The 24,269-nt window shown below is 47.0% G+C and overlaps 2 protein-coding genes across 2 annotated transcripts in view; one reads left to right on the top strand and one right to left on the bottom strand.

The window, feature by feature from the left end:
- Positions 1–10,382, bottom strand: part of COX17 (cytochrome c oxidase copper chaperone COX17) — a 329,935-nt gene extending 319,553 nt beyond the window's left edge. The window contains exon 1 of the mRNA XM_073577030.1: positions 10,369–10,382. The gene's annotated coding sequence lies outside the window, so the exon portion shown is untranslated. The remainder of the gene's footprint in view (positions 1–10,368) is intronic.
- The window catches only part of BOC (BOC cell adhesion associated, oncogene regulated), an 84,885-nt gene that overhangs the window by 43,539 nt on the left and 17,077 nt on the right, over positions 1–24,269 (top strand). The window contains exons 2-3 of the mRNA XM_073577029.1: positions 17,531–17,676; positions 22,557–22,826. Of these exons, the coding sequence (XP_073433130.1) occupies positions 17,601–17,676; positions 22,557–22,826 (346 nt within the window). The 5' untranslated portion in view covers positions 17,531–17,600. The remainder of the gene's footprint in view (positions 1–17,530; positions 17,677–22,556; positions 22,827–24,269) is intronic.

The following is a 24,269-nucleotide window of genomic DNA, read 5'->3' as shown; positions in this document are numbered from 1 at the left end:
TGATGGATAGGAGACATTCTCAGTGATGTCACCTCTGATCTCTGGTGATGGATAGGAGGCATTCTCAGTGGTGTCACCTCTGATCTCTGGTGATAGATAGGAGGCATTCTCAGTGATGTCACCGCTGATCTCTGGTGATAGATAGGAGGCATTCTTATTGATGTCACCGCTGATATCTAGTGATGAGTGTGAACCTCTGCTTTTTGCTCTTTGATTTCCTCTGGTTCTTTTCCTCTTCACATACTGTTACGACTCTGCATCGGTGCTGATGTGCGGAGATTCCTGATGGCAACATCACACAGAGTCGGAGATTGGCTAAATCCACAGCGGCTGGATCTCCACTTGGGCTCCGCCTTGTGCTCCATGTTTGCTCTGAGCACAGTGTGAAGCTGAGATGAGCAAACATTTGAAGAGATCCACTAATCCCACAGAGAACAGAAAAGGATTGTCCACTTACAACAAACTCTTGTAAATTGCCCTCTAAGGACTTGTTCACACAATGGGAGGGAGACGGAGGAACAAATCCACCTGCAACATGTGTGTTGTTCCACCCACTGTGAAGGGAATGGGCATGGCCGCTTACACTGGTGTGGGAGAACGGATTAAATGGGGGTAAATTGTCCAAGTATTAATGCCATGCCTCAGAAGCAATGCAGGCTGGCAGTAGATCGGCGCCACCCAGTGGTCCGAACGTGGGACTTTGGGAACGGTCCAGTAGTCTTTCAGAGTAAAGAGTTTATGGTTTTAAATGCTGAATTTCAGGTGAGCATGGGGCTGAGGTTCGGGTGTCCATTGGGCTCTTGGAGCCAAGATGCAGGCATCCATTGACTATTAGAACTGAGGTGCATCGGACTTGAGGTGACGGCATCCGTGGAGCTCTTGTGGCCGAGCTACTGAGTCCGTGGATCTCTTGGGGCCAAGGTACTGTGTCCATGGAGTTCCTGGAGCCGAGGTGTGGGCGTCCGTGGGTCTCTTGGGGCCAAGGTACTGTGTCCATGGAGCTCCTGGAACAGAGGTGTGGTCATTTGTGGAGCTCTTGGAGTTGAGTTGTGAGTGTCTGTGGGTCTCTTGGGACCAAGGTACTGCGACCATGGAGCTCCTGGAGCGGAGGTGCGGGCGTCCATGGGGCTTTTGAAGCCGAGGTATGGGCGTCCATGGGGCTCTAGTTGCCGAGGTGCGTGCATCCGTGGGGCTCTTGGAGCCGAGGTATGGGCGTCTGTGGTTCTCCTGGGGCCAAGATACTTCGACCATGGAACTCCTGGAGCCGAGGTGCAGGCGTCCGTGGGGCTCTTGGAGCCGAGGAGCAGGCGTCCGTGGGGCTTTTGGAGCCGAGGCACGGGCTTCCGTGGGGTTCTCGAGTCCAGAAAAAGTATTTGTGTTGCTGGTTCTAGGTTCTGCAGTGCAGGTACTCGTGGGTCAATTTCAGCTCTGTAGTTCAGGTGTTCATGTTGAGATTCAGACGTTCACTGTGCCAGATTCTTTGCTCCATGTATTCGTGGCTATAGGAACTCGGGGTTTAGGTGTTCTTGGCTCTAGGATGTAAAGTTCAAGTGTCCTTGGTTGGCTCTAGGATGTAAAGTTCAAGTGTCCTTGGTTCTGGACGCTGCAGTTCAGGTGTCTAAAAAGACGTTCTGTACTGTACTGATGGCAGTGGAAGGCTGAAATGACACTCGGCGTTTTTTTCTTTGCATTATGGATTTCAAAAATCCTCCTGAAAACGGGTTAAAAAAAACCCACTGACAAATAAAACTCTGGAGGGAAAAAAATAAAAAAGCGCTTAAAATATGACCAAAGAAAAGTTTTCAAAATCCCAGGGAAAATGAGTGATTCCTGAATTGTCTTCTGCATAAAAAACGGATGTTAGAATTCATATGTTTATGGTTTTAGATTTTCTGCTGAGGTGTGCGCAGTTTGAGGATGCGGTTGAGGTGTCCGCTCTTCCGGTCGCTGCGGTTGAGGTGTTTGAGCTTCGGGACACTTCAGGTCGCTGGGGCTGATATTTCTACTTTTTGGGTCTCTGTGCTTGATATGTCTGCTATTTGGGTTTCTGCAGTTGAGGTGTTCACGCTTCAGGTCGCTGGGGCTGATAGTTCTACTTTTTGGATCTCTGCATTTCATGTGTCTGCTATTTGGGTCGCTGCAGTTGAGGCGTTCACGCTTCGGGACACTGCAGTTGATGTGCCAGTGCTTCAGAACTCTGCGGTTGATGTGGCCATCTCGGTTTTTCGGGTCTCTGCGCTTGATGTGTCTGCTCTTTGGGTCTCTGCGGTTGAGGTGTCTGGGCTTTAGGACGCTGTGGTTAAGGCGTCTGTGCTTCAGGATGCTGCGGTTGATATGTCGGCTCTTTGGGTCACTGCGGTTGAGGTGTCTGTGCTTCGGGTCACTGCGGTTGAGGTGTCTGCGCTTCAGGTCTCTGCGGCTGAGGTTTCCAACGCTGCGGTTCAGGTGTCCACGCATTGAGACAGCGGTTTATGTGTCCGCACTTCAGGGCGCTGCCGTTGATGTGTCCGCTCTCCAATGTCACTGCGCTTGAGGTGTCAGCGCTGCAGTTGAGGTGTTTGCACTTTAGAATGCTGCCATTGAGGTGTCCGTGGACCGCCCTCCCAGGGCTGTGGGGTACTCGGTACCGGGCCGGTATCAGCGGGATGTGTCACAGCAGCCGGGACCTGGTCCATGGCCCTGGGCACCCAAGTAATGGGGGGAATGTAAGGATTGGAATGAATAGTTTGTGACGCCACCTGTGGTGTTCAGCAAGTGATATGTTAGGCCGACGCTGCATGCAGATCCTCTGGGGCTGGTGGTGTGTTGCAGCCAAGATGGTGAAGCTCCCCACAGGTGGAGCTGTAGCCCCAGGGCAGTGTAGATGTGGGGGAAGAGGAGAGGCACAAGCGGTGTAGAAGCTGGTACCCAGATGTAGCAGAGCTGGATGCGTTGGCGCAAGAATGAATGGAGGACACCAGGGCTTGCAGTTTCAAAGCTTTACTCGCAGTCTGTAGTACACACAGGTGCCCGCCTCCGTGCCGTGTCCTCCGGGTCAAGGGCTCAGTCAACCTCCAGGAAAGATGGAATGCTCCCTTCCAACGCTCCGCCAACATGTGCCTTTCTGAACGTCTCCTCTTATAGCGCCTTTAAGTGTGAAGTACTCCCAGTACTGAGTTACACTGAAGTGCCTCCTGACAGATGTTCCAAGAACTCTACTTGTACGACAGACAGCTGTAGCCTGCTTCGGAGACTCCCTACTCCTGAGTCCCGGCTCACTATCCAAGTTGCTGTTGTGCCCCCAAGTCTTAGATGGGAGTAGTACATTTACAGCCCACTACTCCACCGGTGTCTGCTGCAGAACCATTAGTGTCCATACAACCTCGGGGACCGGGCCCCGGCCTTGCGCTTAGAACTTCTAGGCAGGGTTCTTCCTCTAACCCACGTCCTCTTTGTTCCCTTTTACTCCTTCGTTCCGTTCTAATCTCTCTCTGATGGAAGATCAGGTTTCAGTTCAATGTCTTTCTCCTTCTTCCCTTTCCCGTGCCAGCAGACCCAGGTCACTGAGGTCTGCTGCAGCACCTCCTTCCTCCATCCCTCTCTCAGGGATCTTCTTTCCTCACTCCTCTCTGAGTGGCTTCCTCTCCTAGACTGACCGATATTTCTAAACCTTCCCGCTCTTTTATGCATTCTCAACTCCACCCGCCTCCCAGCACGTTTCGTGTTCCAAGCAGGGAGCCACCAAAGGTGCTCTGCTACTCTCTAAGCAAGGAGCCGCAATGTGGCTTTGCTGAACTACTCTGTTGTGTGGTGTGCGAGTGTTGGAGCGTGGTCAGGAGCCTCCAACTTACCTGGATGGTGGGGCACCACACCTCAGGAGGAGGTGCAGTACCTCTGTGGCGGCTGAGCCTCAGGGGCGCCACATCCGCAGTTGGGGACGCTGCCGTTGATGTGTCCGTCCTCCGGGTCACTGCAGTTGAGGTGTCAGCACTGCGGTTGATGTATCCATGCTTCAAAGCACTGCGGTTGAGGTGTCTGTGCCTCAGATCACTGCGGTTGAGGTGTCTGTGCCTCAGATCACTGCGGTTGAGGTGTCTGTGCTTCAGGTCTCTGCGGTTGAGGTGTCTGCGCTTCAGGTCTCTGCGATTGAGGTGTCCGTGCTTCAGATCTCTGCGGTTGAGGTGTCCGCGTTTCAGGTCTCTGCGGTTGAGGTGTTCGCGCTTCAGGTCTCTGCAGTTGAGGTGTCCGCCCTTCAGGTCTCTGTGGTTGATGGGTCTGCGCTTCAGAACACTGCGGTTGAGGTTGTCTGTGCCTCAGATCTCTGCGGTTAAGGTGTCCAACGCTGCGGTTGATGTGTCTGCGCTTTGGAATGCTGCCGTTGAGGTGTCCACGCTTCTGGATGCTGCGCTTGAGGCGTCTGTGCTTTAGGATGCTGCGGTTGACGTATTTACACAGTAACATAGTTATTAAGGTTGAAGGGAGACTTTAAGTCCATCTAGTTCAACCCATATCCTATCCTAACTTGCCCTAACATGTTGATCCAGAGGAAGGCAGAAAAAAACCCATGTGGCAAACGGTAAGCTTCACATTGGGGAAAAAAATTCCTTCCCGACTCCACATACGGCAATCAGACTAGCTCCCTGGATCAACGCAATATCAAGGAAACTAGTGTATATACCATGTAATATTATACTTTTCAAGAAAGGCATCCAGTCCCTTCTTAAATTTTAGTAGGGAATCACTCATTACAACATCATATGGCAGAGAGTTCCATAGTCTCACTGCTCTTACAGTAAAGAATCCACGTCTGTGAGTATGCTTAAACCTTCTTTCCTCCAGACGTAGAGGATGCCCCCTTGTCCCTGTCACAGATCTAAGAGTAAAAAGATCATTAGAAAGGTCTTGGTATTGTCCCCGCATATATTTATACATTGTAATAAGATCACCCCTAAGCCTTCGATTTTCCAAACTAAATAACCCCAATTGTAATAACCTGTCTTGGTATTGCAGACCCCCCAGTTCCCTAATAACCTTGGTCGCTCTTCTCTGCACCCGCTCCAGTTCAGCTATGTCTTATACACCGGACACCAGAACTGTACACAGTATTCTAAGTGTGGTCGCACTAGTGACTTATATAGAGGTAAAATTATGTTCTCCTCATGAGCATCTATGCCTCTTTTAATGCCTCCCATTATTTTATTTGCCTTTGCAGCAGCTGCCTGACACTGGCCGCTGAATGTGAGTTTGTCGTCCACCCATACACCCAGGTCTCTTTCAGTGACAGTTTTGCCCAGTGTTTTACAATTAAGCACATAATTATACAACTTGTTCGTTCTACCCAAGTGCATGACCTTACATTTATCCCCATTAAAGCTCATTTGCCATTTATCAGCCCAAACTTCTAGTTTACATAAATCCTCCTGTAATATAAAATTGTCCTCCTCTGTATTGATTACCCTGCGGAATTTAGTGTCATCTGCAAATATTGAAATTTTACACTCTATGCCCCCTACAAGGTCATTAATAAATATGTTAAAAAGAAGTGGGCCCAATACTGACCCCTGTGGTACCCGACTGCTAACCGTGACCCAGTCCGAGTGTGCTCAATTAATAACCACCCTTTGTTTCCTATCCCTGAGCCAGCTCTTAACCCACTTACACATATTTTCCCCTATCCCCATTGTTCTCATTTTATGTATCAACCTTTTGTGTGGCACCGTGGTTGTGTTTCTAGACTTTGAAACTTGAGGTTACAAATGCTATAAGTGAGATTTTCCCGCTGCTCGGTTGATGCGCTCTTGCAAGGGCCTTCATGGTCCTCTTCCACCATTACCACCCTGTTATCTGAATCTGTGATCTAAGAAGCGCATGAGGAGAGGAACATGGCAGCAAACACCTCGTCCCCCAAGCACCTCACCCCTCCGCTCACTCGGGGCCGATCAAGAAGGAGGAGCAGAAATGTTGATTTTGGGCCTTTCTAATAGATGAAGTGCCCGGGACACTCCATTAACCTTCAAGGACTCTGAGCCATGGGTGCGGGGACTTGTCGCCATTGCATGCATGGCAGGATTTTTTGGCCCAGGCCACGTCTTCGAGGCGGGTGGTCAGACGTGGCTCTGGTCTCGAGCAGCTGTTTTTTCTATTTCGTGATGACCTTTTTCCATGCCAGGCCTTTGTCCCTCGGCTATGGCAGCTTTTCTATGGGCAGCTGGCACCTCTGCTCGCTTTTTGCTTTTTAACTTTCAGATTTTTTTTTTTTCTTCTTCAATTTAGTCTCTTATTTTTTTGCCCCCTCCTCAAGGCTCCCAAACCGCAGCAAAGTCTTTTCTGTGAGACCCCCGATCCTCTCCAGATTGGGACCCTTAAGCAACCTTGGTCTTTTGTGCCCCTTTTCAATAAAAGGAGAAAAAAAAAATGAAAGGAGAATGAAGGAGGGGGGATGTAGAAATAAAGGAAACCGACCCACGGGGCAATAGTCTCTTGAGCCAGCTTGCTGCATGACAATGAATACGGACTCTATTAAGCCTCGTTCTGCCTGTTAGTGTTTCTAGGGGCAACGCAGCCCCCATATGGAAAGCATGCAGTATATTAGAGGGTCTCATTGTGGGGCCGATGCATGACTGGCAGTTGTAGTCCCTCCTCACACTTGACACTGCCTGTGTTTATCTAATGCGTGGAGGGGGGCTGTTATCTGGGGTATTGTGCTACGCTATGAGAGGGGCAGAAGGAGGGGGCACCCCGAAAATACATGAATATTCAAGCTGCGTCGTCAATGATCGGAGGGGGGGAGCAGATGGAATTCATGTTGAGAGGCAAAAAAAACACCCCCCACTATTAAACCAGTGACCCCCCCCCTCTAAAAAACTTCACCCAACCCAGTTCTGTGGCATTGGGAGAGTGTGGGATCTGCACTTATCCAATTAGCGGCTTGTCAAGTGGAGATGATCCTGAGCGTAGGGACAGAAGCAAAAGGGAATTGGGGGAAAAAAATGGAAAAAGTAAAAAAAAGTCCTCTTCCGTCTTCATCGTGTTCTTCTTCCCACACCGGACCTTTTTCCACTTTTTTTTAATTTGGCCTTGAATGAGATTGAGCTAAAATAATTGTAGGGTTTAAGAAGTGAAGTCTGAGAAATTCCTCTTGTTCCAAGTGTCAGGGGGAGAGCACCAGGATAGAGCGTCAGAGCACCAGGATAGAGTGTCAGAGCGAAGGGGAGAGCATCAGGATAGAGCGTCAGAGCGAAGGGGAGAGCATCAGGGGGAGAGTGTCGGGGGGGGGGAGATCAGCAAGTGAAAGAGCACCAGGAGAGCGTCAGGGGGAGAGCGTCAGGGCGAGAGCACCAGGATAGAGCATCAGAGCGAAGGTGAAAGCACCAGGATAGAGTGTCAGAGCGAAGGATAGAGCGTCAGAGCGAAGGGGAGAGCATCAGGATAGAGCGTCAGAGCGAAGGGGAGAGCATCAGGAAAGAGCGTCAGAGCGAAGGGGAGAGCATCAGGATAGAGCGTCAGAGCGAAGGGGAGAGCATCAGGGGGAGAGTGTCGGGCGGGGGGGGGGAGATCAGCAAGTGAAAGAGCACCAGGAGAGCGTCAGGGGGAGAGCGTCAGGGGGAGAGCACCAGGATAGAGCGTCAGAGCGAAGGGGAGAGCACCAGGATAGAGTGTCAGAGCGAAGGGGAGAGCATCAGGATAGAGCATCAGAGCACCAGGATAGAGCGTCAGAGCGAAGGGGAGAGCATCAGGATAGAGCGTCAGAGCGAAGGGGAGAGCATCAGGATAGAGCTTCAGAGCGAAGGGGAGAGCATCAGGATAGAGCGTCAGAGCGAAGGGGAGAGCATCAGGATAGAGTGTCAGAGCGAAGGGGAGAGCATCAGGGGGAGAGTGTCGGGGGGGGGGAGATCAGCAAGTGAAAGAGCACCAGGAGAGCGTCAGGGGGAGAGTGTCAGGGGAATGAGCACCAGGATAGAGCATCAGAGCAAAGGTTAGAGCATCAGAGCGAAGGAGAGAGCATAAGGATAGAGCGTCAGAGCGAAAGGGAGAGCATCAGGATAGAGCGTCAGAGCGAAGGGGAGAGCATCAGGATAGAGCGTCAGAGCGAAGGGGAGAGCATCAGGATAGAGTGTCAGAGCGAAGGGGAGAGCATCAGGGGGAGAGTGTCAGGGGGGGGGGGGAGATCAGCAAGTGAAAGAGCACCAGGAGAGCGTCAGGGGGAGAGTGTCAGGGGAATGAGCACCAGGATAGAGCATCAGAGCAAAGGTTAGAGCATCAGGATAGAGCATCAGAGCGAAGGGGAGAGCATCAGGATAGAGCGTCAGAGTGAAGGGGAGAGCATCAGGAAAAAGCATCAGAGCGAAGGGGAGAGCATCAGGATAGAGCGTCAGAGCGAAGGGGAGAGCATCAGGGGGAGAGTGTCGGGGCGGGGAGATCGGCAAGTGAAAGAGCACCAGGAGAGCGTCAGGGGGAAGAGCACCAGGGTAAAGCATCAGAGCGAAGGGGAGAGCATCAGGGGGAGAGCGTAGGAGGAGAGATCGGCAAGAGAATGAGCACCAGGAGAGCATCGGGGCAGAGCGCCAGGGGAAGAGCACCAGGGTAGAGCGTCAGAGCGAAGGGGAGAGGATCAGGGGGTAGAGTGTTGGGGGCAGGGTGATCACCAGGTGAAAGGGAACGGGGAGAGCGTTGGGAGGGGGGGAGATCGCCAGGTGAAAGAGCACCAGAAGAGTGTCAGGGGGGAGAGCACCAAGGTAGAGCATCAGAGAGGGCGTGTGTGCACCAGAGGAGAGTGTCGGGGTAGAGCATCAGGAGATAGCGCCAAGGGGCTAAAGCCAGGGGAGAGCATCATGGGGAAGTGCGCCAGGGGAAAGAGCACCAAGAGTGTGTCAGGGTGGGGGAGAGCACCAGAGTTGATAGTCTGGGGGGGGATGAAGCACCAGAAGAGAGCATCAGAGGGGAGAGTGTCAGGAGATAGGGGCTAGAGCCAGGGGGAGAGTGTTGGGGGGGGGGGAGATCGCTGTGGGAAAGAGCACCAGGGTAGAGTGTCGGGGAGATATTAATGGAGAGCGCCAGGGGAGCAGGGAGAGAGCACCAGAGGAGAACATCAGGGAGGAGAGTGTCAGGAGAGAAAGCCAAGGGACTAAGGCCAGGCGGAAAGCGTCAGGGAGGAGAGCGCCAGGTCCTCTTGGAAAGGACCTGAAACGTTTGGACCTCTCTGGTAGGAATGTGTTTACTTGCTGTCAGTTTTCTTCCAGATTCATACATTTTCTTTTTTCCTTCGTTTTGGAACCATCATGTATCCTCCGACGCGCCTGTCTCTCCGGCTGCATTGATGGTGGTCCGTGCATTCTTGATTGCTGTGGCACGTTAGAGAAGATATCCTTACAGGTCGCCTTCTGGTGCGTCTTCTGCCAGGATAGAGTTGGCAGATCTTTGTCCATCCGATCACCTTATTTAATACCGTCCCGTCCTTTTTCTCGGATTCTGCTTCTTTCCGCTCTTCATATTCTCTTACCTTCCTTGGTCCCTTTTGCTCTACTATTTTAGGGGACCCTGTTTCCCCGCTGCCCGTGGTGGCTTGGTTGCCCTGTGGCCTCTCTCGTTGAGAGTTTTATGACTTTGGGAGAGTGCAGCCCCATCATTAGGAGGATATATTGCATTCCAGAAGATGTTTTGTGTGTCCAGGGTTGGACTTGGCCCCTCCACTCAAACATGGGGATGTAATCCCACTGATAGGAAACAGAACTGTACAGATCATGAGTTTTTCTCTTTGGTGGTCAACTGCAAAGTTCCCAGAAACTTTCTATGTGACGCCATGTTATTAACTGAATATGGACGCCCAAGTCATGATTAAAGCTAGACTCTTAAAGGGGCAATAATGGGTGTTGTCCATTGTCCAGAGCTGTCTAGAAAACCAAGGATGGAATTAAAAATGGTCACGTGTAGAAGAAGGTCCCTTTTTTTGGCTAATATTGGTTTATCAATAGGAACAAGACCCCCAGCCGTAGTCACCTGTCTTTAGAGCATGTTTGTCCTTGGATGGTCCCATGGCGGCTCCTTGTGTTCCAGGGCAGCCATCTTTGTAGATGAAGTCTTCATTTAGCTTCATTCTACTCAAGCCTCCGCTAATTTGGCCGATCCGCGGTTCCCGATTATGGTGGCTCAACACCCCTATAAAAGTAAAAAATGTAAAAAAAAAATCCATTTTGGTGGCAAAGGAGTTACTGGGAGTTTGGGTGGCGCAGCGTCCGCAATAATATTTCTCCATCGCTTGTTTAGGCTGAACTGCCAAGTATAAGAAGGGAAAATCAAGAAAAATGAAATAATAAAAGACGTCTCACAAGACGCGGACTTGTAAGGCCAAGTTTCCACGCAGTCATACACGTCCAACCTCCCACTAGCAAACCCCGTACTCCTGTGAGTGCCAGAAATAGCCGGGCTGAGATAAAGCAGACCCCAATGATGAGGATCTGGCCTGCAGTTTGGGGATCCGAGCCAGGAATCTCTCTGGCAGGTATTAATAGAGGGGAGAGGTGGAGGGGGGCTGTGAATTGCGTCCACAAGTTTATTTATATGAAACTATCATCATCTGAGGTGTGGAAAGTACTCGGATGGAACTGAAAGAAAATTCTAAGATTTCGTCGTTAATTTTCGACTCTTGCAGGCTTTAGGGTTAATGAATTCTATGGGACGCTTTAGAATCTCTGATTTTCATGAGATTCTTCGCTCTCTTTCTTGTGATGGATTCTGCACTTTTTGGGAGAATCTTCCTTCAAATCTTATGGAAATACCCAGTTTCGGGTACATTTCCCAGTTGCAGTACCACTTTCTGCCACTGTCATTTTAAATAGAAATTAATGTAACAGCGCCCCCACCTGTAATCCAGTTGAGCATTCCAGAGAGAAGGATCAGATGATCCCTACATTTGCATTAAGGCAGTAGAAACACTAAAGCACTACAAGTCCCAGCAATACGTCTTCTGACACTGCTGATGCCTATTGTGAGCCTTGTTTGCAGGGAAGGTGGTAATAATAAGATTCAGTGGTCTTGATCGGGAACCACGACTGATTTTCTGAGCCGGGATGGTTGACCACTGTATATTTTCTCAGCAAATATAGACTTTCAGGACACATTGACTGTTATTTTATGCAGCGAATTGTGGATCTTAGAGTGGAAGTATATACATGATGTTTCGGTTTCATGTGTTGGCGTGGCTTTATGACAAACTCCGGTTACAATAATGTCTGACTTTTATATGTGAAAATCATGCAGTCGTCTTACACTTACGTTAAGTAACAGTGTGCCTCCCTACTACTTATCTTGTTTAGTGCAGATTACCCCAAATTTTTACTGCCGGACCCGTCCCTTTTTTTCAGCTCCCCAAAACTCATGGATGCTTTGCCCCATAATCCAGTGATAAGCCCATCCTATGTGTCATTCCTCAGCTCCCCCAATACTCATGGGTGCTTTATCTCTGTGTCTGTACTTTTACTTTTTCTGGCTGATCACCGGCTCATGCAGCATCACAGGAACACCCGATTCTTACACTATGGCTGCTCAGAACACTGCAAGCAATTGTTACCACCCACCTTTCATGTCTCCCCGCTTCCTCCTAGATTGTAAGCTTGCGAGCAGGGCCCTCATTCCTCCTGGTATCTGTAATTCTATGTGTTTATTGTTATGCTGTAATACCTTTTATTGTCTGACAAGTCCCCTCTATAATGTAAAGCGCTGCGGAATATTTTGACGCTATAGAAATAAAATTATTATCTCTATTTTCCAAAACGCAACAGATAAAACTTAAACGGAGTGATATACTCATCTCCTCATCTCTCCGGATACATTAGGGTGCTTTATCGCAACTTTTTATAATCCACAGATGATACTTTCTGTTTAATCTATTAAAATTCCTCCTCAGTTCATCCAATACCCATAGGTGTCTTATCTCGGCTCTTCAATAATCCACTCATGAAACATAACTGCAGCGATACATTGATTTTATGTATCTATAATGATACTTCCTCAGCTCCCCTAACAAACATGGATGCTTTATCTAAACATTCCAATAATCCACACAAACTTGCTGACAGTGGTATAGCCAACCAATTTATACATTACGACACTTTCACAGCTCCCCCAATATCCAAAGGTTTTTTCTCCCCAATAATCCAACAATTCACCTATCCTGTGAATCTCTTATGACACCTCCTAAGTTCCCTCAGTATCTAAAGGTGCTTTATATCGCTTTCCAATAATCTAAAGATGAAAATTACCTGAAACAATCCAATCCTTTTATGTGTGTGTGTAGCCCATTCACTATCTATCTGAGGTTAACCCTCCATCAAACTCCACCGCACCAAACAGCACCGCAAATACTGGCTGGTGACTACCTCATGCAGCTTTTATCTGCTCCCTATTTCCTCAAGATGGTTGGACCATTTTTGTAAATAAGCCCCTGTACTTTGTGTCTCCCCCCACCTCATTGTAGATTGTAAGCTCTCCCGAGCAGAGTCGTCTTATTTTCCTTTATTGTATTATTTTGAACGTTGTTACTTATGACTTGTGTATAAACTGTTGGCTCTATATAAATAAAGATTATAATAACTAATCATCCTATATATCTATAATGATAGACTCGGCTCTCTTTAAACCCATGGGTGTTTCATCTCAACTCCCCAATAGCCCACTGATGAAACATACCTGCAGTGATGCATTCAACTTATGTAGCTATAATGATACCTCCACAGCTCTCCTAATACACATGGGTGCTTTGTCATACATTACAGTATGGAGTCATGGCACATAGCAGCATGACATCCTGATTTGACACAAGGATTAAAGTGGACCTGCACTGGATAATTGGGTGTTCAGGCCATTAAAGGATCATTACAGTGTACAACTTACAGCATTTTGCTTATCTGCGATCAATGAGTCTCATGTTGTACCAAAGGGAGTCACTTTTTCAAATTTGGGGGACTGTTTTGAGCTCCAGTGCAACAATGTTGTCATGTAGAATCTGTGCTATGTGATTTTTTTAAAAGTGATAGCAGCATATTATTTCATCATATGGCATCACCTTAGTGATCAGAGTCACCCATTGCCTTCTATGGGAACATCGTCGATATACCCTCAACTTAATGTGATTCTCTTGGATGCAGTGTAGAAGTGGTTAACTCCAGCAGAAGAGGAGGACATGTTCCTGACTGTCCACTCTGGAGTGGTGAAATGTGAGCCTGCAGCCCCCCTCACTCCCCTGCAGCCCCTATAGCAGAAGGAATTGGAGTTGTGTCTTTTATACAGTTCCAGCCCTTGTTAATTTCACTCCACTAATGACTCCCCCCTGGGGTATGATTTACAGGCCTATCTGAGGCCAGAGGAGGAGGCGGCTGGGGAGGGAGGGGTGTAAAGAGAAGGGGTCTGCGGGTCAGAGGTCATCTAAACCCCCACTCACAGGAAATTGTTATTTTAACCTGGTGGGAAGAGTATTAAGATTTCCAAACAGCTGCTATTGCCTTCATTATGAAGAGGGCACGGCCAGGACTTTATCCCTACAAGTGAGTCTGGTGGCCCCTCGTGTGCCCCAGGAATGTCCCCTCCATGGAGGCCAGAGGGAAGGCTGCTCCGACTCCAGTAGCTGTTGGGGTTTGTAGACCCCCATCTCCCCCCCCCCCCACAAGTTGTTCTCAGAACATTATTGGGACTTTTTGGTTACAAAGTTACCGCAATGTTATTGTGTTTCCTTTGTTTTGACGTCTTATTTCACCATCGTGTTTATTTCTCCGTCTTGTAGGACTTTTCTTTGCACTTAGAGGTTGTGTTTAGGCTGCGGATTTCGGCAGCTCTGCCATTGTCGCTGTCATGTGAGCGTAACACGCCTGCCACTTATCGCACCATTAATCCTTGATGTATTTGCATGTGATTGTCATGTGATGAGTGTATTTCTCCGATGGAGAGCTCCTGACTGAGGCTGGAGAACTACAAGTCCCAGCACGGCCAGCAGGGGCTTCCTGGTTTCCTGGGTGCTGGACTGTTTATTCTTGTAATGTGTCTATGGATAATACTTCAAAGTGTCATATTATGCTACAAAGAGGAAGCTGTAAATGTTAGTTACAAATTGCAACAGATGATAAATGTTCAGTTATTATTACTGCTTATCATTGATGGAGATTCTTCTGTAAGAGCGGTCACATTATAGAGCTCTGTACTGTAAGAGCGGTCACACTATAGAGCTCTTTACTGTAAGAGCGGTCACACTATAGAGCTCTGTACTGTAAGAGCGGTCACACTATAGAGCTCTGTACTGTAAGAGCGGTCACACTATAGAGCTGTGTACTGTAAGAGCGGTCACACTATAGAGCTCTGTACTGTAAGGTCACACTATAGAGCTGTGTACTGTAAGAGCGGTCACACTAGAGCTCTGTACTGTAAGAGCGGTCACACTATAGAGCTCTGTACTGTAAGAGCGGTCACACTATAGAGCTCTGTACTTTAAGAGCGGTCACACTATAGAGCTCTGTACTGTAAGAGCGGTCACACTATAGAGCTCTGTACTGTAAGATCGGTCACACTATAGAGCTCTGTACTGTAAGATCGGTCACACTATAGAGCTCTGTACTTTAAGAGCGGTCACACTATGGAGCTCTGTACTGTAAGAGCGGTCACACTATAGAGCTCTGTACTGTAAGACCGGTCACACTATAGAGCTCTGTACTGTAAGAGCGGTCACACTATAGAGCTCTGTACTGTAAGAGCGGTCACACTATAGAGCTGTGTACTGTAAGAGCGGTCACACTAGAGCTCTGTACTGTAAGAGCGGTCACACTATAGAGCTCTGTACTGTAAGAGCGGTCACACTATAGAGCTCTGTACTGTAAGAGCGGTCACACTATAGAGCTCTGTACTGTAAGAGCGGTCACACTATAGAGCTGTGTACTGTAAGACCGGTCACACTATAGAGCTCTGTACTGTAAGACCGGTCACACTATAGAGCTCTGTACTGTAAGAGCGGTCACACTATAGAGCTGTGTACTGTAAGAGCGGTCACACTATAGAGCTCTGTACTGTAAGACCGGTCACACTATAGAGCTCTGTACTGTAAGAGCGGTCACACTATAGAGCTGTGTACTGTAAGAGCGGTCACACTAGAGCTCTGTACTGTAAGAGCGGTCACACTATAGAGCTCTGTACTGTAAGAGCGGTCACACTATAGAGCTCTGTACTTTAAGAGCGGTCACACTATAGAGCTCTGTACTGTAAGAACGGTCACACTATAGAGCTCTGTACTGTAAGAGCGGTCACACTATAGAGCTCTGTACTGTAAGACCGGTCACACTATAGAGCTCTGTACTGTAAGACCGGTCACACTATAGAGCTCTGTACTGTAAGACCGGTCACACTATAGAGCTCTGTACTGTAAGAGCGATCACACTATAGAGCTCTGTACTGTAAGACCGGTCACACTATAGAGCTCTGTACTGTAAGAGCGATCACACTATAGAGCTGTGTACTGTAAGAGCGGTCACACTATAGAGCTCTGTACTGTAAGAGCGGTCACACTATAGAGCTCTGTACTGTAAGAGCGGTCACACTATAGAGCTCTGTACTGTAAGAGCGGTCACATTATAGAGCTCTGTACTGTAAGAGCGGTCACACTATAGAGCTCTGTACTGTAAGAGCGGTCACACTATAGAGCTCTGTACTGTAAGAGCGGTCACACTATAGAGCTCTGTACTGTAAGAGCGGTCACACTATAGAACTCTGTACTGTAAGAGCGGTCACACTATAGAGCTCTGTACTGTAAGAGCGGTCACACTATAGAGCTCTGTACTGTAAGAGCGGTCACACTATAGAGCTCTGTACTGTAAGAGCGATCACACTATAGAGCTGTGTACTGTAAGAGCGGTCACACTATAGAGCTCTGTACTGTAAGAGCGGTCACACTATAGAGCTCTGTACTGTAAGAGCGGTCACACTATAGAGCTCTGTACTGTAAGAGCGGTCACACTATAGAGCTCTGTACTGTAAGAGCGGTCACACTATAGAGCTCTGTACTGTAAGAGCGGTCACACTATAGAGCTCTGTACTGTAAGAGCGGTCACACTATAGAACTCTGTACTGTAAGAGCGGTCACACTATAGAGCTCTGTACTGTAAGAGCGGTCACACTATAGAGCTCTGTACTGTAAGAGCGATAACACTATAGAGCTCTGTACTGTAAGAGCGGTCACACTATAGAGCTCTGTACTGTAAGAGCGGTCACACTATAGAGCTGTGTACTGTAAGAGCGGTCACACTATAGAGCTCTGTACTGTAAGAGCGGTCACACTATAGAGCTCTGTACTGTAAGAGCGGTCACACTATAGAGCCCTGTACTGTAACGTCACACTATAGAGCTCTGTACTGTATGAGCGGTCACACTATAGAGCTCTGTACTGTAAGAGCGGTCACACTATAGAGCTGTGTACTGTAAGAGCGGTCACACTAGAGCTCTGTACTGTAAGAGCGGTCACACTATAGAGCTCTGTACTGTAAGAGCGGTCACACAATAGAGCTCTGAACTGTAAGAGCGATCACACTATAGAGCTCTGTACTGTAAGAGCGGTCACACTATGGAGCTCTGTACTGTAAGAGCGGTCACACTATAGAGCTCTGTACTGTAGCGGTCACACTATAGAGCTCTGTACTGTAAGAGCGGTCACACTATAGAGCTCTGTACTGTAAGAGCGGTCACACTATAGAGCTCTGTACTGTAAGAGCGGTCACACTATAGAGCTCTGAACTGTAAGAGCGGTCACACTATAGAGCTGTGTACTGTAAGAGGTCACACTATAGAGCTCTGTACTGTAAGAGCGGTCACACAATAGAGCTCTGAACTGTAAGAGCGATCACACTATAGAGCTCTGTACTGTAAGAGCGGTCACACTATGGAGCTCTGTACTGTAAGAGCGGTCACACTATAGAGCTCTGTACTGTAGCGGTCACACTATAGAGCTCTGTACTGTAAGAGCGGTCACACTATAGAGCTCTGTACTGTATGAGCGGTCACACTATAGAGCTGTGTACTGTAAGAGGTCACACTATAGAGCTCTGTACTGTAAGAGCGGTCACACAATAGAGCTCTGAACTGTAAGAGCGGTCACACTATGGAGCTCTGTACTGTAAGAGCGGTCACACTATGGAGCTCTGTACTGTAAGAGCGGTCACACTATAGAGCTCTGTACTGTAGCGGTCACACTATAGAGCTCTGTACTGTAAGAGCGGTCACACTATAGAGCTCTGTACTGTAAGAGCGGTCACACTATAGAGCTCTGTACTGTAAGAGCGGTCACACTATAGAGCTCTGAACTGTAAGAGCGGTCACACTATAGAGCTCTGCACTGTAGCGGTCACACTATCACTGTAGATGCGAATCTCTATTCCCCCCTTGTGGTGCTGGCTGAGCTGGACATCTCTTCTGTCTTTCCTTCTTTTGTATCTGCATCTGACCATACCAGGATGTTCTTGTGTAGCCCCCATTAATAATGCAGGACCCCCTATCTGTGTATTTATGGCTTGTGTTGTCTCTGCAGGTGCTGAGGCTCAGGATCGGGGAGCGCGGTGAATGTGCCCAGGGTCCCCGCTGCTGTATATGGAATCAGGATGATGGTCCGGATCTCTACGGTCGCCGCCGTCTGCTGCTGCCTCCTCTCCACAGTCTGCTGCCAGGACCTGCCTGGTAAGTTTCTCGCTGTCTGCGGACAGCACTGGACACGACTGCCGCTGTTCGTACGACTTCCCGGAATCGCATCTTGGACATCTGACACTTGAGAATCTGCTATGCCATTCATGTACTGGGCCAGGCAGGTTACACTCTACACGCACGCACATGAGCTGGATGCCACCACGCCTGGGCTGAGTGATAGCGATGTGCGCCAGCCTTTGCCCGGGTGAGCGCCGCCTCTGTTGTTGTTGGACAGGTGTGATGATCTCTCCTGCCGCCGATGTGTTACATGTCACGTAGCAACCTACATAACATAACGAGAAGTTCTTTGATTTCCTAATATTCCTTCTGTGTGCGTTTCTGTCATTTTCGATACATCTGCTTGCTGTCAGTGAATAAAAACTTTCATTGTTGATGTCTAGTGCTGAAAACTTGTCCTAACCAAAGATATCTCAAAGCTGAGGGTTTGTTACAGTGGCATCCAGTCTACAGGACTCTATAGACAGTTTGTACTCCAGGATTAATGTTACGTGCGCTGATACATTGTAGCAAACTGTCAGAATAGAAAAGAGATTTGTGTTGCTGATGCATCTAGGTCTGGGGTGGGCAATTAATTTCTCCAAACGTCCAGTTGTGATGTCGTAATTAATGTGGAGGCCGAATCCAAACCAGTAGGCTGAAATGAATTCTACTTAATATTAACATATTCTAATTATTTTATCACATAATATTGAGCAGAATTAAGTATGCGGGCATCTCCCTATATCATAGAATCCTAGTATGTTAGATTGGAAGGGACCCCCAGGGTCATTGTGTCCAACCCCCAGCTCAAAGCAGGATTCACTAAACCATCTCAGACATGTCTGTCCAGCCTCTGTTTGAAGACTTCCATTGAAGGAGAACTCGCCACTTCTCGTGGCAGCCTGTTCCACTCATTGATCACTCCAACTGTCAAAAAGTTTTTTCTAATATCTAATCTGTATCTTCTCCCTCTCAGTTTCATTCCATTGCTTCTTGTGTTTCCATGTGCAGATGAGAATAATGATGATTCTTCTACCCTGTGACAGCCCTTCAGATATTTGTTGACAGCTATTACGTCTCCTCTTGGCCTTTTTTTTTTGCAGCTAAACATTCCCAGATCCTTTAACTGTTCCTCGTAGGACATACTTTGCAGTGCGTTCACCATCCTGGTTGCTCTTCTCTGAACTTGCTCCAGTTTTTCAATGTCTTTTTTAACATATGGTGCCCAGAACTGGACCCAGTATTCCAGATGAGGCCTGACCAAGAAGGAATAGAGGGGAATAATGACTTCACGTGATCTGGACTCTATGCTTCTCTTAATACATCTTAGAACTTTGTTTGCCTTTTTTGCTGCTGCATCACACTGTTGACTCATGTGCAGTCTGTGATCTATTAGTATACCCAAGTCTTTTTCACATGTGCTGTTGCTTAGCCCTATTCCTCTCATTCTGTAGATGCAATTTTTGTTTTTCTTGCCCAGATGTAGAATCTTTCATTTCTCCCTGTTAAATACCATTCTATTAGTCGCTTCTCATTGTTCAAGCTTATCTAGATCCTTCTGAATCCTTTCTCTGTTTTCTCTAGTGTTGGCTATCCCTCCTAGCTTTGCATCATCTGCAAATTTGATTAGTTTACCATCAATTCCCTTTTCTAGATCATGTATAAAAATGTTGAACAACACTGGTGCCAGGACAGAGCCTTGTGGTCCCCACTTGAAACACTCTTCCAATTGTATGTGCAACCATTTATTACCACTCTTTGAGTGCAATCACAGAGCCAATTATGAATTCACCCAACCGTAGCCTTGTCAATCCCATACTTGGTCATTTTTTTCAATTAGGATAGCATGAGATAATTTATGAAATGCTTTGCTGAGGTTGAGATATACTATATCTACCGTGTTTCCCTGATCCACCCAGTCAGTGATTCTGTCATAGCAGGAAATTAGATTAGTCTTGTGACTTGGTTGCTGCAAACCCATGCTGGCTCTGATTAATCACTTCATTCTTATCCAAGTATTTGCATACATGCTGTTTAATAATTTGTTCAAATATCTTTCCTGGTATAGAAGTAAGGCTCACTGGCCTCTCATTTCCTGGCTCCGCCTTCTTTACTTTTTTGAAGATAGGGACAACATTTGCCCTTCTTCAATCTTCTGGGACTTCTGTTTTCCAGTGTTTTTCAAAGATTCTAAGATTCTGGCTAGTGGTTCTGCAATTCCCTCTAACGCTTTCAGTACCCTAGGATGTAATTCATCTTGACCAGGAGATGTAAATTCATGTAAATTAGCTCAGTGTTCCCTCACCATCTCTCTGTTTATGGATAGAGTGTTTACCTTTATTCCTTCGATGGCATCGTGAAGATCAGTTAATGTTACATTTACTTTCTTAGAGAACACAGATACAAAATAGGAATTTAAAAGTTCGGCTTCTCAACTTTATTTGTGACCGCTTCACCCTTTTCATCTGGTAAAAATCCTATAGCATCTTTGACTTTCCTTTTGCTTTTGACAGACCCCCAAAATACTTTTTTGCTGCTTTTGGTCTCCCTTGTGAGCCTCATTTCATTACTGGCTTTAGCTCTTCTAACTGTTGCCCTGAAGACAGCATTATATTCTTCCTCATACAGTATGAGCCCCCATGTACCCATTCTTCCACATACCATATCAGACTGCACACATCCCCCCTATGTACAGTATGAACCCACACACAGCCCCCCTATGTAGGAGCTCACATACAGCTCCCCTGTCAAGATCCCACCCTCTGTTACTTTTTTGTCAGCTCTCTGCTGCCCCCTATCATAGGGAAAATGATCCAATTGATCAACTATTAAGGAGGAGTTTGTGGCTGCTTCCACCACTAGGTTGTTTATTGGGGAACTCACAGTAAGCGCATGGTATATTCACCTCCGATTCCAACACATGGAGTATATATATGCCCTGGCACAATCACTGCCAACTCCATAATAACAAAAAGAACTACTCTCTGCCACCACTAATCATTTATACAGGCTGATTGGATGCCCGTTACAGGTAGTGAATGGCTACAGGGGTGCGGTTTACAGAGTAAAAGGAACAGAGCTATTAAATTTTATATATTTAATCCAGAAAGCTAGGCAGTGCTTATAAAAATATACAAAGATGTTACAAATTGGGAACAAAACAATACGATATATACAATTGCATAGAATATAAAGGAATGACAAAATAAACTTATTATATACCGTAAAAGCCCACACAGTCTCTTATATACAGAATGAGCCCCCACATAATCCCCCCTACATTTAGTTTTGAGACCCCACAGACCCCTTCTATATGCAGTATGAGCCCACACAATTCCTTTATGTACAGTATGAGCCCCCACATAGCCTCATATATACAGTAGGAGCCCCCACATAGCCTCCTGTATACAGTAGGAGCCCCCACATAGCCTCCTGTATACAGTAGGAGCCCCCACATAGCCTCTTAAATATGGTATGAGCTCCCACATGGCCTCCTGTCTACAGTATGAGCCCGCACATCGCTTCCTATACACAGTATGGGCCTGCACATAGCCTCCTATATATACAATATGAGCCCCCACATAGCCTCCTATATATACAATATGAGCCCCCACATAGCCTCCTATATATACAATATGAGCCCCCACATAGCCTCCTGTATACAGTAGGAGCCCCCACTTAGCCTCTTAAATACAGTATGAGCCCCCATATAATCCCCCTATAAACAGAATAAGCCATGTATATACAATACGAGCCCCTACATAATCCCCCTGTACACTTTGCCCAGGTCTAATCTAGATCTGTCTGTGCCCCCCAGGCTAGGAGAAGTTGTAGATGTGTACTTCTCACAGCTGAGAGTTTGTTACAATTGTATCCTGTCTGTACATTTCTAATCAGTTTGGACTTTCTAATCTGCACTGATACATTATTGCAAACTGTCAGAACAGAAGATACATCCTGGTGCGACATAAGCACCTATGTATCTAGGTGACCCCAGACTGTGAGATAGGAATTGTCCAATTCACTGACAGAAAGCAGAGATGTTACAACTAATGTGGTGACTTATTTCTCCATTGACTGTTTTGCATTGGGTGAATGGAGCGTCTGAGACGTGGCGGCAGTCACATGGAGGTCACTAATGATGATTGCTGGGCGCGCTCTTTCCTGCAGCGTGATGTCACTGACACACAGCAGACATGATGTCATAGTGTAAAGGTTATATCGTCCCCGGGAGAATGCAGAGAGGAGCCGCTAACTGGAGTCGTCTCCATCGCATATGGAAGACATTGTGGGATAAGAGGATCAGAAACTGAGTCCAGCGGACAAAGGCGGCTCAGTGCTGTCTGCTCCGGCTGCTCATGGTGCCATCGCAGGGTCAGAGGGCACTAAATGTGGGTGACGCTTGGAGAGTATTACTAATGCCCAGGATTAATGATGATGTGCATATATAGCTCAGCGGATCATGGGTCATAGGTAGGAAACGGCGGTCTGATGGAGGTGTGTAAAGGACCCTGGGCGTCAGAAACCAACGAAAGGAGTAGTATTGCCATTCACTGCCAATAGAATTGCATCTATATATTATCGCCATACAGTGCCCATGTAATGCTGCCAGACTGTGCACCACAATGTCGTCCTGTGCACACAAAACTAGAATAAAATACCCTAAAACACATGAAAACTAATGCCCGGATAACACTGTCACACAGTGAACCCATAAAAGTGCCGTCTCGTGCCAAGAACATATATTCATGCTCCAATTATACTGCTATATGCTAACTGGAGCCACAAGAAGAGAAATGGTAATGAAAATACATGTTAATACACAGTAATTACAATAAACTCATGTTAATATTTTTAATTTTTCTTTTTTTCAGTCCAAGTCCCACAATTCCTGGTCCAGCCGGTGTCTACATTCCAGAAATATGGTGGATCAGTCACTCTTAGTTGTGTGGTGGAACCAGCTAGTGCAACCATATCTTGGAGGTTGAATGGAGAGGAGCTTGAAGAATTCCCAGGGATTTTGGTTTCAGGAGGAACCTTGGTGATCACCGGGCTGAATAATGATACTGCAGGGAGATATCAGTGCATCGTTCGTACCCCAGCTGGAGCCATGGCCAGCGTTCCTGCAATTGTTACCCTAGCTAGTAAGTGTCCATTACACAATTAATGACTGTAACATGGAATGTGAAAGTGTTAAATTTCACTGCATTACAATGGGAAACAACCAATCATATCACTTGGGATAATAATGGGATCAAACATGACCTCTTATCCCTTTTGTCTCAAAGCCTATATACTGAGCCCACAACTGTGCCACTGGGTTGACTTATTTTATGGCAAATAATGCTCAGTAATGTGACATACAGTCAGGGACCTTCTAAGCCATAGGTAGAGAAGTGAACGACACTCTATAATCATGAACAAGGGGTGATGTTTGACTCCATTACTATTCCATTTATAAATTACCTCTTACTTGGTCAGTGATGCTCTTTATAGCCACAAACCACAATATTTAAGCCAGAGGTAGTGGAGTGAGCAACAATCTGTAATAATTAACAAGGGGTGAGGTTTGACCCCATTACTATCCCCTTTATAAATGACCTCTTACTTGGTAAGTGATGCTCTCTATTGCCGCAAACTACAATATCTAAGCCAGAGGTACAGAAGCAATCAACAATCTATAATACTGAACAAAAGGTGACGTTTTAACCCACTTTCATCCACGATGTGAGGAACATTGTGCATTACCTTGACACTACTGAATGCAAGGATACTAGGCACATATGTTTATAATTGGTGAGATTTGTGATCTGTGAGTGAAATTTAACCCAATAATCATCCCTATGTACAGAACGAAGTGCATGGCCAATGATTCTCTGTATGATCATCTATAGTAACACCAAAGTCAGAGTAAGGCTATGTGCACATGCTGCGGATTCACCAGCGGATTTTTCCGCGAGGATCCGCAGGTAAAACCGCAGGTAAATTGACTTGCGGATTGGCCAGCGGTTTTCCCCTGCGGTTTGACACCTGGACAATGGAATAGGTGTCAAACCGCAGGGAATCCGCAGAAAGAATTGACATGTCAATTCTTTCTGCGGATTTAAAACCGTGGCTTTTCCGCAGTGAAAAAACCGCAGCATGTGCACAACGGATTGTAAATCCCATAGACTTACATGGTACTGTACACTGTCTGCGGAACTGCTGCGGATCCGCAGCAGAATCCGCAGCCTGTGCACATTCCCTTAGAGGTGCAACCCACTGTCTAAAATAATGTACAAGGGGATGGTATTTGCTCCCCTTACCTTCCCTTGTGGACATCACTGAACTGAATGATACTAAGAACTTGTTTTGCAAATATCATCATGACTATACAAGGAGCTATCAGCACAAGCTTCTCATTGCATTGATGTATGAAAGTAATGTTTTCCAATAGCCTCAACTTTTTGGCCAGAGTAGGACAATCTGCCAGACCTAATGGGGACATTTTTATACTTTCCGTCCTATTAATATTCAGTTATTAAATATCATACAGATGTGGGGAATGTATTAAGGGAGCAGAGGGTCAGGAGCCTGCATGAAGAGTG

The sequence above is a fragment of the Dendrobates tinctorius genome, unplaced genomic scaffold, assembly GCF_039654945.1.
Source record: "Dendrobates tinctorius isolate UK_male_01 unplaced genomic scaffold, ASM3965494v1 ptg000054l, whole genome shotgun sequence".
NCBI classification, from domain to species: Eukaryota; Metazoa; Chordata; class Amphibia; order Anura; family Dendrobatidae; genus Dendrobates; species Dendrobates tinctorius.
This window is presented reverse-complemented; position numbering and strand designations above follow the sequence as displayed.